General features: G+C 35.1%; 1 protein-coding gene across 1 annotated transcript in view; it reads right to left on the reverse strand.

The window, feature by feature from the left end:
• CSMD3 (CUB and Sushi multiple domains 3) overlaps positions 1–17405 on the reverse strand; it is an 831991-nt gene that overhangs the window by 304222 nt on the left and 510364 nt on the right. The window contains 4 exon segments of the mRNA XM_006085310.3: positions 7143–7331; positions 8869–9084; positions 11167–11283; positions 14600–14788. Coding sequence (XP_006085372.1) covers positions 7143–7331; positions 8869–9084; positions 11167–11283; positions 14600–14788 — 711 coding nt within the window.

The following is a 17405-nucleotide window of genomic DNA, read 5'->3' on the forward strand; positions in this document are numbered from 1 at the left end:
AAAACAAATAGACACATGAACTGTATTAAAAACATGGAATTAGAAGTAGTTATTTTAAGACCTTTTTTGCCTAATGGGACAATGACCTTTCTTCCCAGTTTCAAAAGGCTTTTAGGTGCTGTGGGTCTATTGCAACTTCAATTAAATCTTACCCTCTCCTGAGACTAATCCAGTTACAAGTAGTAATAGCATTTAATTATCTCCTCCAGTTAACTACACTGCCAAATGATAGTATTTCCTGAGAGCCACAAATGTCACTGTTGTAAACAAGAACCCGTTCAGGATCAGACGAGATCGTGCGCGTTCAGGTGCAAGAGGGCATGGAGGGGTTAAATGGTGTTGGAAAAAATAAAGTAAAAAAAAAAGAACCAGTTTGGGGAGATGTACAGAATATTACAACCACCCTGGCATATTTAATTCTTTTTTTCTTTATGGCTCATATTTGTATACAGCAAACATTTGCTTCACATCTAACCTACTTAATTACAAATTTCTTTAATAGATTCTCCTAGGGAAAATTACTTATCCTTCCTGTGCCTTGGTGCCCTTAGTCCAACCTCATAAGAGCATGCTAGGTAAATAGTAAACACAGAGCAACTATTAGCTTTTTTTATTACCTCGGGTAAAATATTCCTCTTCTGGCACTAATATGTACTAGGGACCAGTCACCTTCAAATTAAGTAAGGATATATTAGGCTAAAAACCAAAATTAGTTTTTCTAATGACAAAGTTGATGAATTGCATGATTTATAGGTTATTACATTTAGTTTTCTTTAAAGCCCTACTTATAGGTCTAATCATTTCCCTTTCCAATGTGCAGGTTTTCCAATGTGCCTAGGTTAAGTTTATTAGATGCAAAGGAAAGAATAGTATGCTGTAGGTATTTCTGACCTTAGGCATATTCTCAACAAAATAAGGAAGAGGTTCATTCAGATTGTAGAGAAAGCAAGTTTCCTTGGTTCTTTTGTGATTCTTTCTGGTGTGAGATCTTCACTGTTGCAATTGTTTCAAGGGCATGATCCTGAAGCATAGATTCAATAAATGTTCCACTTTCTGCCCCTGTTCTGCAACTCAACTCTCTAAGGCAGTTAATACCCCTTTTGTAATCCCAAAACGAACTCTGTTCCAATTATCAAGCAAATTTTGGATTGCAACAAGATTTATAGTCAGAGGACATATATGGGGCATAAAGTGTTTTTAGGAGTCCACTATTTTGTCATCATAAAATTTTAAAAAATGTTCAAAGAAATTTGAGATTCTAGTAAACACAGAGGATCATCTCCATGAAAGAATCCTTGTGAGTGAATCATTCTGGATAGCTCTACTCTGATTAACTTGGTTCATGATGATCACATTAACTTCATTTCCTACTGTCTTATGCTCAGAATGAGCACCTATGATATGCCAATGTTCATGGTAGACACACAGGAGGTGCAAAGATAACTAAGATACAGCTTCCACCTCCAAAACAGCATGTATTCACTTGTTGGCTACAATATAACAAAGCTTTGTAGCTCATCTACTAATGGACCACCTATACGTATATAAGCCTAAGTGACTGAATGAACGAACAACCGGTGGACCGGTTGCTATGACATGCACTGACCACCAGGGGGAAGACACTCAATGCAGGAGCTGCTCCCTGGTGGTCAGTGCACTCCCACAGTGGGAGTGCTGCTCAGCTGACAGATGGACACCAGACAAGGGGCTCATGGCTGGGTGCCGCAGCCCGGAGACCCCAGCAGAGCTGCAGCAAGCCTACTGAGCGGCAGCAGCGGCAGGCGCAGTGGGGCTGGGATGAGCAGGAACAGCAGGTAGCACTGGACTGCCATTTTCGGCCTGATCCCCACAGGTTATGCCGAGGGACCCCACCAGTGCATGAATCCATGCACCGGGCCTCTAGTTTAGATGATAAAAGCCTCTCCATAAATCCATTTGTTTATAACTCCCAAATTAATGAAGAGTCATAGTCTTCGCTGCAGTTCCATTAAATAGAAAATGAACATTGGTTCTTTACATTCTAGATACTCAGTTTCTATCAGGCACATTTTTTTCTTTCTTCATTTTTAAAATTTTTAATAAAACTTTTCATTTTAGATTAGTTTTAGATTTACAGAGAAGTGTCAATGATAGTACAGAGAGTTCCTATATGTGTTGTATCTTGTTTCCCCTATTAACATTCATTTTTAAGCCTAATAATAAATAATGATCAGCATATATCATCTAAAAAGTCAAAAAGTGAGAATAATATGTAGATGTGCACTGTAGAGTTATAATTTTTTCATTTGATTTATGATTACAGTAAGATGTTGTTACTTGCCCAAGGTCAGATAAAAAAAATTAATGACACATACAATTAGATATAGAAGAAGATGTGTTAAATGGAGAATCTAAGAATGAATGAATGTCTTTAAAATGACTTCAAAAGGTATGGACTCCTGCCTAAAAAAAATCAGTACTAATATTAACTTACTAATTTACTTTCCAAAATTGTTCTTTCATCAGATCCTTGCTTATATGCAACATGACCTGGCTTAGTTCCTGGTATATTTGGAAGCTGAGGGAAGACATGCAAGTTTTTTCTTGATTAGAAACATGACAATGAAAATGCCAGGTTTTTTTTTTTTTGTAATGTGAACGTCACAGAAGGAAATCAGGGACTTATTTTCTAACCCAAAATAGGACTGTTTCTTATTTTCAAAGTAATCAGCTCATAAACTTTTGTTTTGTTTTGTTTTGTGACATTTGGTTGCTACTTAAAAAGGTGAAAGGATATCCATTTCCTTAGAAACACGGCTCTCCAGGACAATCACATATAAAATATCTTTACTAAAATATGATTTTACCTGTTATTTTTATCTTTTCTAAAATGTAAAACATGAGAATATTTTTAATGTGAAACTTTTATCTTGACCACTGAGTAGTAAATGAGACTGTATGTGTACTTACAGTACTTACTACTAGCTGCTGATAGCACACTAACACTTTCATCTCCTCCTCTCTTTCCTCTCCTGCTGGTTTGTGAAAATCACTTCTCACAGCTAATCAGTCATTATGGCTCTTAGGAGAATTGACAATATGGTGGTGGAGAGAGTTACAGGTACAAGGAAAAGGGACAAAGGTTCGCTGAGCAAGTGTCATGGGTCAGTGAGTGCACTGGGTGGTTTACATGTCTTTCACTGCTTAGAGCTACAGATATCTTGCATCATGGATGTGAATATTCACTTTTTACATTTGAGAATCCTTGACAGGAAAGAGATATGAACAACTTCCAAAAGGCCACACAGCTTAGGAAAGCCTGGATGGTAAATATGAACTACATACCTGCCTGCAATGGAGGCCACTGCTTGCAGTGATGGCGAACCTTTTGAGCTCAGCGTGTCAGCATTTTGAAAAACCCTAACTTAACTCTGGTGCCGTGTCACATATAGAAATTTTTGATATTTACAACATAGTAAAACATTGATTTATATTTTTGATATTTATTTTATATATATAAATGCCATTTAACAAAGAAAAATCAACCAAAAAAATGAGTTCGCGTGTCACCTCTGACACGTGTGTCATAGGTTCACCACCACTGGCAGAGGGTAGAATCCCTGCTTCTGAGTGGATGGTATGCTCTCAATTTCCATCTTGATGTCTCTCGAGATACCTCTTCTGCCTTTACAAATTTCCCTGTACTTAAGTAACCCCAGATAAATGGGTCAAGGTTGAAGAAGTTTCTTCCAATTAAAATAGAGGACAGTATAAGTTCTCGGAAGCCAGGTGTCAAGTATAATTAAGGCCAGAGTTCCCTCTAACTTCCTGAAGCCTCCAGTCAGGGACAAAGGTGTGTTGCTGTGAACCAAGCACAGGCCTGGGACAAGGACAGTGTGATAGTCATGGCTCTTCCCCTAAGTTTGTGTTTAACCTTGAGTTTGTTACAGGCGTTGTATTTTCACTGATAGCTATGCTAAACCTACATTCACAGCATCAGTGGATTTTGGGGATGAGAATCTACATGATATAATTCTTTATAAATTGTAAATATCATAATATGGTATTATTAAATTTAATATTTGTTAAAATATCGCCTTAAAACAAATGCAAAGGTTATTCAGGAAATTGCTTACATAAAAATGTTACTTATTACTAATCTAACATTCAGGATTAAGATAATATACACTTAATTCTATCAACAGAAACTGAAAGTCACCCACTAATTTATAAACTAAATGTAGAATCAAAATTAAACATTCACAACAAAAAAAAATGACCAAAAAGTAAGTTTCCAAGTTAGCTTTATCAGTTACCTGCCTTACTTTTAGTCACCTTCTTATATAACAATATAAAAATAAGTCATTTTAGTGTATTAGTTGTACACTTGACATAAAATTTTAAAACTTCATCTATTGATAGTTTTGGGAATGTATCAATTATTTTCAAATTTATGCCAGGAAAAGACCATCTAGAGTCCAAAAAACTAAAACAGAAGTAAACTTTTGGAATACAACCTACGTATAATATGGCCACTCTAACAAGCTTTCTAAGAGGTTGGCAATGCTGAGAACTAAACAATGGCTTTTAAGCAAGTATGGAATACAGAATTGGTATTATAGGTATATGAAATGAAACAAAGAATCTAAAAAGAAATAAAACTGTTCAAATAAACTAGCCTTGCTAAAATTGGGTCTTCATATGAGTAGTTAGAAATCACTTATAACTTAAATGTATACCTACAGTGGAATTTATTAAGGTCCACAGACTTAATTGTAAATTTCATAAACTTCAAAGCAAACATAGCTCATTTGAAATGGGGGAAATTTCCATAGAAATAATTTTGCTTTCTAGATTTTCCCCCAGGGTAGTTTTATTTCCTCTTTCCCATTAAAAATTTAGGAACTAAAAAACCTTCTCTCAAAAAAAATTATTTAATAAGATAAAACACACTTAAAGTTACTTTTTTTGCAAACACAGATTTTCATAAATTCACTTATTAAAATTTATTGTAAACATGGACAAAGCCTTAAAAAATATACATGAAACGATTTCTCTTCAGCCTGCATAACAGCCCGGTACTTGGAGAAAAAAAAAATTAACTTTTTATAATTCTGCATGACCGAGAGTCCTTCGAGATTCACCTTTCCCTAGACCTCTTGAGATAAAATCCTCTGGTGGGGAAAAAGTTGGGTTTTGAAATGAGACACATTATATACAAATCATATTTCTGTCATATACAACCTTGATGCTCTTTGTTGGACAAGTTATTTAATTCTAAGACTCAGGTTCTTCTGATGAAAAATGAGAATAACAATAACAGGATTGAAGGATTCAATGAGATGACTATAAATAAAAGAGCCTAGTAGAACCTCATAAATGTTAGTGTTTTATGAAATGCAACTCTATCCCTACTACAGTTGCTTTTATAAGCTAAATTTATGGGTTGGCTAGATAGCCTATTATACTGAAAATACTGAGTCATAATAACATCTAAGTTCTGAACCCTTCCTATGTTCCAAGGATTGTGCTGGGTATCTGACTGGCATAGCTCACCTCTTTTAATCCTCAGAATTAACTCATGACAATGCACTAGGTGCTACTGTTGGAACCATTTTGCAGATGAGAAAAATAAAGTTTAGAAAAGTGAAATAACTCAATATTAAATGACCAGGATATACACTCAGACACTCTGCAGCCCTCACTTGGTCTATTCCCAAGGTTCTCATTAACTGGCCTTTGAAAATATTCACACCAAACAAAAATGGAAATGGGGGCAATACAGGTAAAGAAAGGAATTCCAAATGTGGCAACAGCAGGGGAACACACACACACACACACACAAAAACCAACAAAACAACAACAATAAACTCAGAAGAACTGCACCCTACATAGCTTCTTGAAAAAATGTTTTGAGAGAGTGGCTGGTCATCACCTCTCAGCTTTAAGCCTCTGAGGTCGCATATGCCATTTCTATAGAAGCCTGGGATTTTAAAAAGAAATGTTATATGTTGTATGTCAACTTGTCTTTTACCTAACCCAGAGGGGTTGTAAAAACAATACCATCACTATAGAAGCTTTTAGAACCACATTAACCTGAATAGCACTTTTTTTTACTTGATTTGGAAATCCACAGGAATATATTGAATAAGGCGCATGAGGTATTTTCTTCTTCATTCTCATTTTTCATCTGAGACTTGCATCGAAAAGGACAAGGTCCTGAACCATAGATCAATTTGCTTGATCTTGTATCATATTATAACTTAAACAGACCCATAACCCACAATTAAGTTTACTAATTGTAAATTATATGCTTTTGAGAGTTTTAATAGTTTCATGAAATAATTGTAAAATGACCATTTGTACTTGTTCTATCATAAAATAAGTACTGATAATGGCTGAACGGCTAATGACCTGAAGAAATTGCGGCCTCCTTATTTCATAATTTAAGTAGAAAATGAATTAAATCTTAATAAAAAATGTCCTTCATTTTCTTTAAAGAATTTATTATTCTTTTATCAATCAAAACATTCATTTCCAAAGGTTAAGGTGGTAGCTCCCAACTTTCAATACTTTAATTATTGCTATTCTTTATCTTACATCATGAAATGAGTTGCCATATTAACTAATCTAAATAATAGATTAATTTTATAGATGTTTAAATTGAGTCAATACACACCCTTAAATTATCTGTTATTTATTTGATGTTATTTTCCATGTAATCTTGTTTCATGGATGTTAATTCTATTGTAAAATATTGTCAAAACTTCACTCAGAAGTCATAGAAAATCACCTATCAATAAAATACAAGAATGCAATTTTCTGTAAGGTTTCTAAATATGATTCTTTCTATCTATCTATCTATCTATCTATCTATCTATCTATCTATCTATCATATAGCTATCGATCTACCTTCTATCTATCTATTCATCGCTTATACCCACCATTTAAAAACTAATTTAAAAGCATGGTTGCTTGTATGGAGCAGTTGAGAAGTTAATCGAGGTACACCAGATTGCCAAGTGGAAAAAAAATTGAAATAACTTATATGAAATAAATGAAGAAATTCAACAGATTATTAAAAAAAATGAAGGGTGTATAACCATGCAACTCCATGAACAGTGACTACACATACAAGCAAATGAAAGCAGCTGACCACGTACCCACACACCTTGGCAGAGGTGCACTCCACACTCGGCGGCCGCCACCAAGACAGATGATCTCTGATGTCCCTTCCAGTCGATAACCTGATGAGCAGGAGAAGGTCAGAGTGTCACCAACCCCAAAGTTGAACCCAATTCGGTTACCATACTGAGGAATTCCAGGATCTTCACAAGGTTCAAGGTTATATTCTGTAAATTAGGTGGAGAGGAGGACAAAGAAAATGATAGTCACTCTTTAGGAACGGTCTGATACTTTACAATCTGGATGCTTTCAGGGCCTCGTAATACATTTAAAAAGTTAACTATTGTCTAATTAAGGGAACATGCAAATGGCCCACATAATTTTCTTCTTTTGTAAAAGACCTAATAACTTAAAGAATATTTTTATTTGGGAAATTCAATATAGATGATAAAATGTCACCTTCTGAGTGCTAATTTGAAAATGTAGTTATGTATCTTATTCTTTCTTCTGCATTAGAAACATCCATTTTGTAGTTTGTTTTTTTACTTATAATACTAAGATAATTGATGCATATTTTCAAACACACAAAAAGTCTGGAATTAAATAATTTGCACTTTTGGAATGCATTTTACCTAATGGCTTTACTCTTATGTCTCCAGTATACAACAAATCCAATTAATTCATCATTTGGAAAACACCTGACTTCAGATACAAGCATTTATGTAAGACTGAAGTGTCCTCACACTGAGAAGTTTTATAATACAGAAGCAATGAATAAACATGAAAATGATCAGCTAAACACTCTTCAGAGTATGAGAAAGTATTGCTGATTGAACAACAATATAATTTATATATCATCCTAAAAAGATGTAGCTTACCTAAAAAATATTCCCAGAGCACAAACTGACTATGTAATTGCAATGGCGAGCAAGAGAATTGTTTCAAGTTGATAACTGTTATTGCATTGCTAAAAAAAATATTTGTACATACTCTCAATATTCTAGCCTAAAATTGTTTATGCTCATTCACTACTCATTCTGGAATACCTAAATTATATAAGTATTTCTATGAAAATATTAGAATAATAGTTGAAGAACAAGGTTAGCTTTTGTATGATTTTATATATACTGCTAATATTACAATTTTAATATTAGCAAATTGGTATAAAATTTATTTGTCATTTCTGCATTAATAACTACTTTTCCACAATTCCATTCAACTTAGCCATAGAAATTTAACTGACAAGAACAGTTTTTATTTACTTTAGTCTTATAAATTTTATCTTCTGTAATCCAAGTCATAAAGTTGCCTATAGATGAGGTTATTCTAAAATAAAGGGAGAAGCACATTAATTATTTCTTGATCATCTAGTTTCAAATAAATAAATTGCTTATCTGAATCTTGGAAGACACATGAAACTAGACTATCACTGGCTTAAGTCAAATTTTACTTCTAAAGCCTAATTGAAGCTTTAAAATATGCATTTGAATTTCCATTTTAAGTTCACTGGGCATTTTAGCTAGCTTTTCTCTCTTTTAGAATTCTACACGTGTGTAAGTTAAAAAAAAGTAACTAGTGAATTTTTTAGCATATTAATTTATTTATTCAAAGTATTTCAAATGTTCCTTAAAATTTGTTGACTGTTATTTATTTACTACTTTTTCTTTTTTTATTTTATTTTGTCATACATAATGTTCATCCTTTTTTTAAAAATGTGATTTTTTTGTTGCCAGAATAACATTTTTTATTTGACTATTTTCTTACCAGAGAATGTAATATTGAATCCCTCATATGATATTGAAAAATCAGAAATGAAGCGCAACTGAGCCCTGAAATTTCCATAGAGGCCAGCATTGATGGTTGAAGGAAGCTCTGAACCAGTCAGGCGTGCCAATGGTTGCGTGAAACTCCCGTTCTCGGTGATCAGTAAGTAGTCGTGATGGTCTTCTAAATGAAAGGTGTGGAAGTTGAACTGCACACCTATTAAGAAAAAGAGGAAAATTAGATTTACAACGTATATCAGTAAAACACAGGGTTACCAAAACAACCAATAAGAGTTACCAAACTACCAACAAAAAAAGGACCCTCTTCATAACTGATTTCTCTGAAAATGAGAAGCGCTGCTATAAAATATTCCAACTGTATAGTATAATATTATCTATTTTATCTATCAGCATCCTTATAAGAGATATAGTGAGTCATGTCTTAGAAACTGCTGAAAATAAAATTTAAAAACAATGACTAAAAAGAAATAAGTCAAGTTTTCTGAACATTGCAAGGAAAACATATTCCTTATTGATAATAGAAGTACAGCTTTCTGGTAAACATTGTACATGCGTCCTTGGGCTCCTATTGCAAACCCCTTGAACAACATAGTGCTCAACTTCCAAAGCAGACATAAAGAGGAACTATTTGTTAAATGAATGTACTGGCTCTCTATTTATTTATTTTCCACACACTTCAACCTGCGCATATAATATACTGAAAAATGCTCATTGAATTTTCACAAACTGAACACACCTTTGTAAATGCACCCTAATCAATAGATAACTTTTCCAACAAGCAGAGCTCCCTTCATTAAACTTTTCTATCATTTCAGGAGTGTTTTAAATGAATAAATTAACTCTTTTTTAAAATATTAGTACAGGCAGATTTTCTGGTAAATAATTTTAAGTCATATTTGATATATTAGGATGACCACTTCCCCATTGTTAAGTTATTGCCTTCATTACTTATATTGCTAATTTATTATTTTAGTGGTGTTACACGAATGAACCATATTTAGTACTACAGGGCTTTCATTTATTTGTTTAAAGATGTGTTAACATCTATCATATGCACAGTGAAATTTTATACTCCATGTGAGTTATATCTGCAGCTCTGATAGAGAATTTGAGACACAAATATTTCTAGAATAGTGGTAAATTTATATGGTAATAGAATTTTAATAAATAATCATAAAAATTTTAACATTCAAGTAGATATAAACATGGACTTTACAATTAATTGCCTCAGCGCTACAAACTATCTTTGTATTTTTGATACTAACTTTTGAACTTTTTAAATCAACCTCTTAACACTAGGCCAGAGACAAAAGCCATCTGTTTAAGATTTTGTTGATACGCAAATTCCAAATAGCATTAGCTTAACACATCAAAATGAAAGGGTTAGCTAGCTAGCATAATTAGGAAGGGTTAGGGAATAAGGGGGTCCATGGGAGAGGAATACAAAGTTGGAGACTTAAAGACACCAGGGTGCTTATCTTACTTGTACAGAGAATAGAGAAATGCTCCAGGCAGATGGGCACAATTCTGGCCTGAGCAATTAAAACAGCCCTAAACCAAGGACAGAGGTATCTCTAGCCTGGGCACCTGGGAGATCAAAGGCAACTCCAACCAGCAAGATAAGGGGGAGAAAAAGAGGAGGGCACCACGTGCATGGGCTTTGAGCTTTGAAAACTAATTCTATGGAGGAGAATGACCAATGAGGAAAGCAGGAGGGGAGGTCCCTAAATTAAGGAAAGGGACCAATAAGAAAGGGTCAGGTTCAAACAAAGAACTGCAGCATATACAAACTGGAGACAAAGGGACATGAGGCAGGATTTTTTTTTATTTTTCCCATTAGAGAGAAAGAGCAGGCTTTTCCCACTGGGGGGCCCCTCCCCATGGGGTCCTCTTTGGGGACACCCTTGCCCAGATGGAGTTTGTATCTGCTTTTAATAAATGTCTACATTTTTTTTTATTAAAGAAGCCTTTTTGTCTGTGAGTTTATTCTTCAAACTTCATGAAGACAAGAACTCAAGGGAAGAAAAGTCTGCCCCTTGAACCCCACGTTTCAAAAAGAAAATAAATCTTTCTTATCACTATTCTGGTAAAAACATGAGCACATGATAATACGATAGAAAAGTAAATATAATCCTCTGTTGCAGTTACTCAAAGTGAATTTTACTACTGATCTATTGTCGCTCATGCAAAAAATGACATGGTAAAGGACAATGCAATAAAAATAGATGCAATAAGAATTCAGAAGATAGCCCAGTTAGTATTCTATGAGGAAAATTACCTTTTCCATGGGTTACATCAACAGTCCAAGTACAATTCAGAGAGTTTGGATAAAATTCTGGGTAACCAGGTGATAAGATTGTCCCGCTAGGCCCTCTAACATCTCCTCCACATAATGCTGAAAATACAAAGAAAAGCAGTCTTATTATTAACAGTCATACCTAGAAAGACAGAGGCTGAACAAACCAGTCTCCTCCCTTGAGTCTGGTTTTCTTAGCTTAAGCTACTTCCTGGTAAATCACAGGAGTGTGTAAAGACCTCCTCCAATACTGGGAAATCATTTCATCCATTGTAGCAGCACTAGAGAAGAAAAGGGTATGGAATAGCCTCAGAGAATTAACACTGGTCCCAACAGAATGTAGCTCCACTTGCCACATTTGAATCTGAAGTACATACTTATACAGTTCTAATTATAAGCAACATTTGCATATACCGGTCATGAATTAAACATGAGCAATTAATTGTTTAGCAGCCCCTCTTTTATTAAGATTTAAGAAAACAAATTGTTAATTATATAAAATTCTTCCTTTTAAATTCTTAAAGGGATAGTTGTCATTCCTCATAGAATTCCTTTTAAAACAGGGAAGTACTTAGTAAACTGAAAATGTTGAAGCCTGCTTCTGGAATTCTTCATTTCTCTGGGAAATATCATGATTAAAATGGTATTGATTTTTTTTTTTTTTGAGAGAGAGTATAGATTTTTAAGTAGATGCTCCAGATCATGAAAATAAATAAATGTGTATGAACTGAGGTCAAATAAATTAAATTTTTATTCAATGTTCATTTATTTAAGAACAAATCATAGTCTATAATGCTTTCTACTATATTCAATAACCATCAGTGGATATGGTATGCCAAAAAATGTTATCAGTATTGTAGGATGGGACACACCCCCAGGGTGAGCTTTCCTCCCCTAGCACACCGCTAGTCACGCGGTGTAACCCCCCTGACCTTTCATATCACTGGGCATGCAGTTCAAACCCTCCCCTGACCTTTCTTCCCCTGACAGGTCAATAGTCATGCGGTTGGAACAAAAGGGTCTGGAGATTAGCCTCATATGACTCCCATACAATTCCCTGTAAGACCACTTTCTTAAGCATTAAGTGTTCTCCATAATGAGGTTCTGACCCACATCAAATAATCTTAGCAACAAAACTTGGGTCTGTTAACCACAGAGACAGAGTTTTGGTCAAACTAAAGATAACATCTAGGCCTCAGTTTTGTTTCAGCTCCAGTCCCAGAAAAGCAGCAAAACCAGAGGAAGTGACACCATGACTGACATCAGGACAAGATGTATTGATTAATGACCTCCCATCCTGGTGCCCACCAATCAGTGGAAACCAAGACCCGGAAAGGACACCTGGAAAAGCTAATGAATGTTCTATTGAGAGTCTCCCCTGAGACTTGTCCTAAAGTCCCCCCCTTTTAAAAACCCTTAAGAAAAAGGACCCCATGTGCTCTCTCTCTCTCTCTCTCTCTCCTCTCTCTTCTCTCTCTCTCTCTCTCTCTCTCTCTCTCTCTCTCTCTCTCTGTATCTCTATCTCTATTTCTATCTCTCTCTCTCTCATGCCTGTGCCTTCTCCCTCAGGTGCTTATCTGTGCTTTCTTTCTCCAAAGCTACATGGGCCCTTCTTTTGACTCTGTAAATTGTTTTCTGAGTCCACCTAGCCCACCTGGCTCACTTCTTCTACCTCTGTGACTTTCTAAATAAACATCCCCTTATTTGAGTTCTTGGCTTTGAATTCTTTCTTGGCAAATCTCAAGAACCAAGATCTAACTTCACAGGTAAGATCTGGTATTGTTCACCATTAACAAAAAGAATCAATTTTTACTCAGAAATATACGTACACAGAAAATATAATTGAGCTCAGAGTACTTTCCATATAATATAATTGATAGCAAAAAAGGGGAATGTCCTGTTTTTCAGTCACACATTTCAAGCAGCACAGAGTATCCATAAACTATTTAAACATATTTTTATATAAAAGTTTTAAAATAAATATGTGGTATCACTGAGTAAACAAATCTATAATTACACTTTCATTTTAAATAAATTTAGTACACTCTGAATGTGGAGAATGTGGTCTGGAGGCAGTGTAGTAGAAGGCCAGTGCATAGGATCTGGATTTAGGCTGGCTGAGTTTGAATCCTGACTGTGATTAGCTGGTGGGGTGATACTAGGCAAGATAATGAATCTTTGTTTGCCTTAGTTTTCTTGTCTGTAAGTTTAACTTAATTCTGGCCTGGATTTTCCCCTTGTCTTCCAGGCAAATGGCTTCTGCTACAGATATGCTAATAATTAGAAAAATTCTGCTTGCAGCCTGAGTGCTTGGGAGAACCCTATTGTTGGGAGGTGCCTCTCCCAAAGAGGAGGGAAAATAAGTACAAAATGATGATGTGACTGAGATAAGCAGGGGTCAGTGAACTGAAGCACGGGGAACAAAGATAGTCAGATTTCATGCTCTTCCGTGGATCCCTGTTGGTGCCTAGATGTCACCAACCACCTCTGCCTTTCCTAAGATTCGGGTAGTCAAACAACAAATTCTGCTTTTATGCTTTTAAACCAGTTAAAATTGGGTTTCTGTCACAATCACACAAATGCTGACTATTATAAATGGTACTGTACCAAATACAAGGGAGATACGCTGATGATTTTTTCAAACCTTGTTATAAAAATAAATTGGACTAAAGCTGCTACTAAAAAATGATGGCACCAACAGTACTTGAAAATTTAATCATAAAAGGAACCATGTGGTCTTCCACTTAGAAGAGAAAAGTATAAAAGCTGGAAATAGTGTTATAAATAAAAACTAAAACCCAGAACTAAACACTGCATAGATTTACATTGTGTGCTTTTTAATAAAGCAAGTCTGAAAGCACTTCCTAATCTTAGGGAAGCAGCTCCTTCCATTGTATTTTCATGTCTTTTCTGAAAAATGAAGCATTTCTGAACTATTCTCCATGGAAACAAAAAGTAATAAGGGCACTGGTATACTATTCATCATGACCAGCAACATGCCACCACAGGGCAGTCTGGGTACCCTGCCACTGTGCTGTGGTAGCCAGGTAGCATTTGAATTGGTACATGCTGCCTTCCAAGGCAGGGGGTAAATGCTCTATTCCATCAGTGCATTCATCTGATACCAATTTGACATTTTCAATGTTATTTTGTCAAAAGGCCCAAGCACACAATATGCACTTAAAATGATTTCCTCAGCACACTGGAAAAATACATATAGCATCCTTAGGTCTGTGATAGGTTTGGGTGATTATCAATATTCATTCTTTCTTTTCTTTATGAATGGTTTGATAACATAAAATTTCCAAAATATAAAATATTCATAGTTATGTTAAGTCTCACCTTTGATAAAGGCTATATTGATTCCTTTTTGGTTCATAAATCAGTTCATTTTGCATATTGAATGAATTCTTACCATCACAGGTTGGAAGTGGATGACTCCACCAGTGGTTTTTTTCACACAGAAGGGGCTCTTCATGGCTTAGCCTGTATCCTGGGTCACAACTAAATGAAACAGTAGATCCGATGGAGAAATCATGACCATAGCGACGGCCATGTACAGGTATGCCAGGGTCCAAACAAGAATAGGTGTTCACTGTTACACCTGGAAAACGAAGAGTAAGCTTGATGGGAATCAGATTTGCTGAAATTAATTTCTATCTTCAAACAATTGTGAGTGATGATTTTTACTAATAAATTAATGTAATCACAGCTTTATGTTAAAACCAACAATTTATTTAACAAATTTGTTTTGATATGTCCTTTGATCATAAAAGGAACCATTTTCAGGTCATTTTGTTACATAAGAACTCTATGAAAATATATAGTTATCAAACATTGTATTATTGTAAATGACATATGTAATCATAGCATTAACTAATGTTTCTTGAGCTTATTCTATTCCAGGGACAACACTAACAATTTTGCAAAATTTTCTTCAGTTATTTGTTAAAAGAATCCCATAAAATTAATTTCACCAGGAACATTTCATTTGATTGTTAGGTGACTCTGACTCTGGAGCCCTTGTCAATAGCCAATATTATACCTAATATTTGTTACGTGTTTTTAAAATTTTTAATCAACTTTTAAATTGGAAGTTTATCATTTTGATAGGGTATATATATATATATATATATATAGAGAGAGAGAGAGAGAGAGAGAGAGAGAGTATGGCATTTTGCCATATATGAAAGTATGATCACCAATATCTTTCTAAGTAAAACTGTGCAACTGCTCTTGTGAATACTTGATGGGACTTTCTTTTACCTTTTTTTTTTAAAAAAAAAATATACTTTTATAGATTTCAGAGAGGAAGGGAGAGGGAAAGAGAGATAGAAACATCAAATGATGAGAGAATCATTGATCAGCTGCCTCCTGCACACCCACACTGAGGACCGAGCCTGCAACAGGGTATGTTCTCTGACTGGGAATCGAACTGTGACCTCCTGGTTCATAGGTCAATATTCAACCACTGAGCCATGCTGGCCAGGATTGATGGAACTTTCAATAACCTATACTATACTATACATTAGTGTCTCCTGATGATAATCTTCCTTGAGATTTATAATCTCTAGCTGAGGCCATATCATGACTATGCCTTTCCCTTTAATAAGACACTTTAGGTTTCAGAACCTTGGCACTGTTAATTTTGGGGCGGCATAATTCTTTGCTGTGGAGCTGTACTGTCCTTATATGTTTAGCAACATCCCTGGCCTGGACCTTCTAAATGCCAATAGCACTCCTGCAGTTATGACAATCAAAGATGTCTCCAGATATTGTCAAATGTCCCCTTGGATGCAAAAATGCCTCCAGTTGAGAACTGGGGTAAAAGATAATTATCTTACTATTCATAGAAGGGAGATTTAGACAACAAATAACTACTTATTTTATATTCCCCCAAATAATAATTAGCATTTAAAAATTATATATCATAGAAGCATAGAACAGACTGTGGAATCTCAGAGGGAAGGTACAAGAGGGTGGGTGAGTGGGAAGTGATCTACCAAAGAACTTTTATACATATATGCATAACCCATGGACACAGACAATAGAGACAATAGGGAGGTGAAGGCCTGAGAGGGGGTGGGTAGAAGGGGTCAAGGGGGGAAAAGGGGGACATATGTAATACTTTTAACAATAAAGATTTAATTTAAAAAATTATATATCATATAAAATCCTATTCACATGAGAAAGTTTTTATTTGTATTAACTACACAATTTTAAACTGAAGCTAAACAAAATATTTAAAAAAATAAATCCAATTTTAAAGAGGTAAAGAGTACATTTTAAGTGTATTTATCAACCACATTCATTTCATTTAAATGGTGTTTTTTTTTAATGAGAAACTAAAATGTGTCAGAAAAATTTATGTTCAACACAATTACTTTGACCTGATATATTCCTGTTCTAAATGTGACCATTATTCTTCTAGGCACCCAGTTCTTTGAAATACTCATTCATCATGAATCCCTCTCAGAATTTTTTTTTTCCCCTCTACAAAATATGTCTGAAATCCACCCTCATTGAAAAGCGTAATGCAATTTATCCTCACCCTACTCAAGGCCTTCATCACTTCAAGTCTAAAACACAAACAATAATGTCTGGCCTTTATTTCAGTATCTTTCATCTCCAATCTGTTTTATATACAATTTTGGACATATACATCCCTAAAACCTGTTATTTCATTGCTTTATACCTTACGTTAATGGCAGCAAGTTCAAAGTCAGCACTCTTAAATTTAAAGCTCCCAAACTGAACTCAATATTCTTAATTTCCATTATTTCCCCATAGTCATTCTCTATTTCCAGTCAGGTGATTCTCTTAATTAGTTCTATGCTTTATTTCTCTGCCAGGAAGACCTTCAATTGTCCCCTTATTTTACACAATTGTCTCAATCTTTAGTAGACAAGCTCAGATCTCCTCTCCTTGAAGTCTTGATCTTCTAATGCTCCAGTGTATATATGACTTTCTGCTTATTTGGTTATTCGATGTGTGGATGAAAAAGGGGTGCTATAGAAAGTAACCTCACAGGCTGATCTGGTCAAAAATTCCTATCTGGGAAGGTCATGGTGAGTAGTCACACTCCAGGCATATGAGTCTTTTAGTAAAAGGCTTATCTCTGCCTTAACCAAGGCCTGTGCATTGTTTTTGTCCATAGGTTAGCACACCATTGAGATAAGCATAACCACCCCCAAGAGAGCACATAATCTTGTTAGCTGTCC

Source organism: Myotis lucifugus, unplaced genomic scaffold (genome assembly GCF_000147115.1).
Source record: "Myotis lucifugus unplaced genomic scaffold, Myoluc2.0 scaffold_17, whole genome shotgun sequence".
Lineage (NCBI taxonomy): Eukaryota > Metazoa > Chordata > Mammalia > Chiroptera > Vespertilionidae > Myotis > Myotis lucifugus.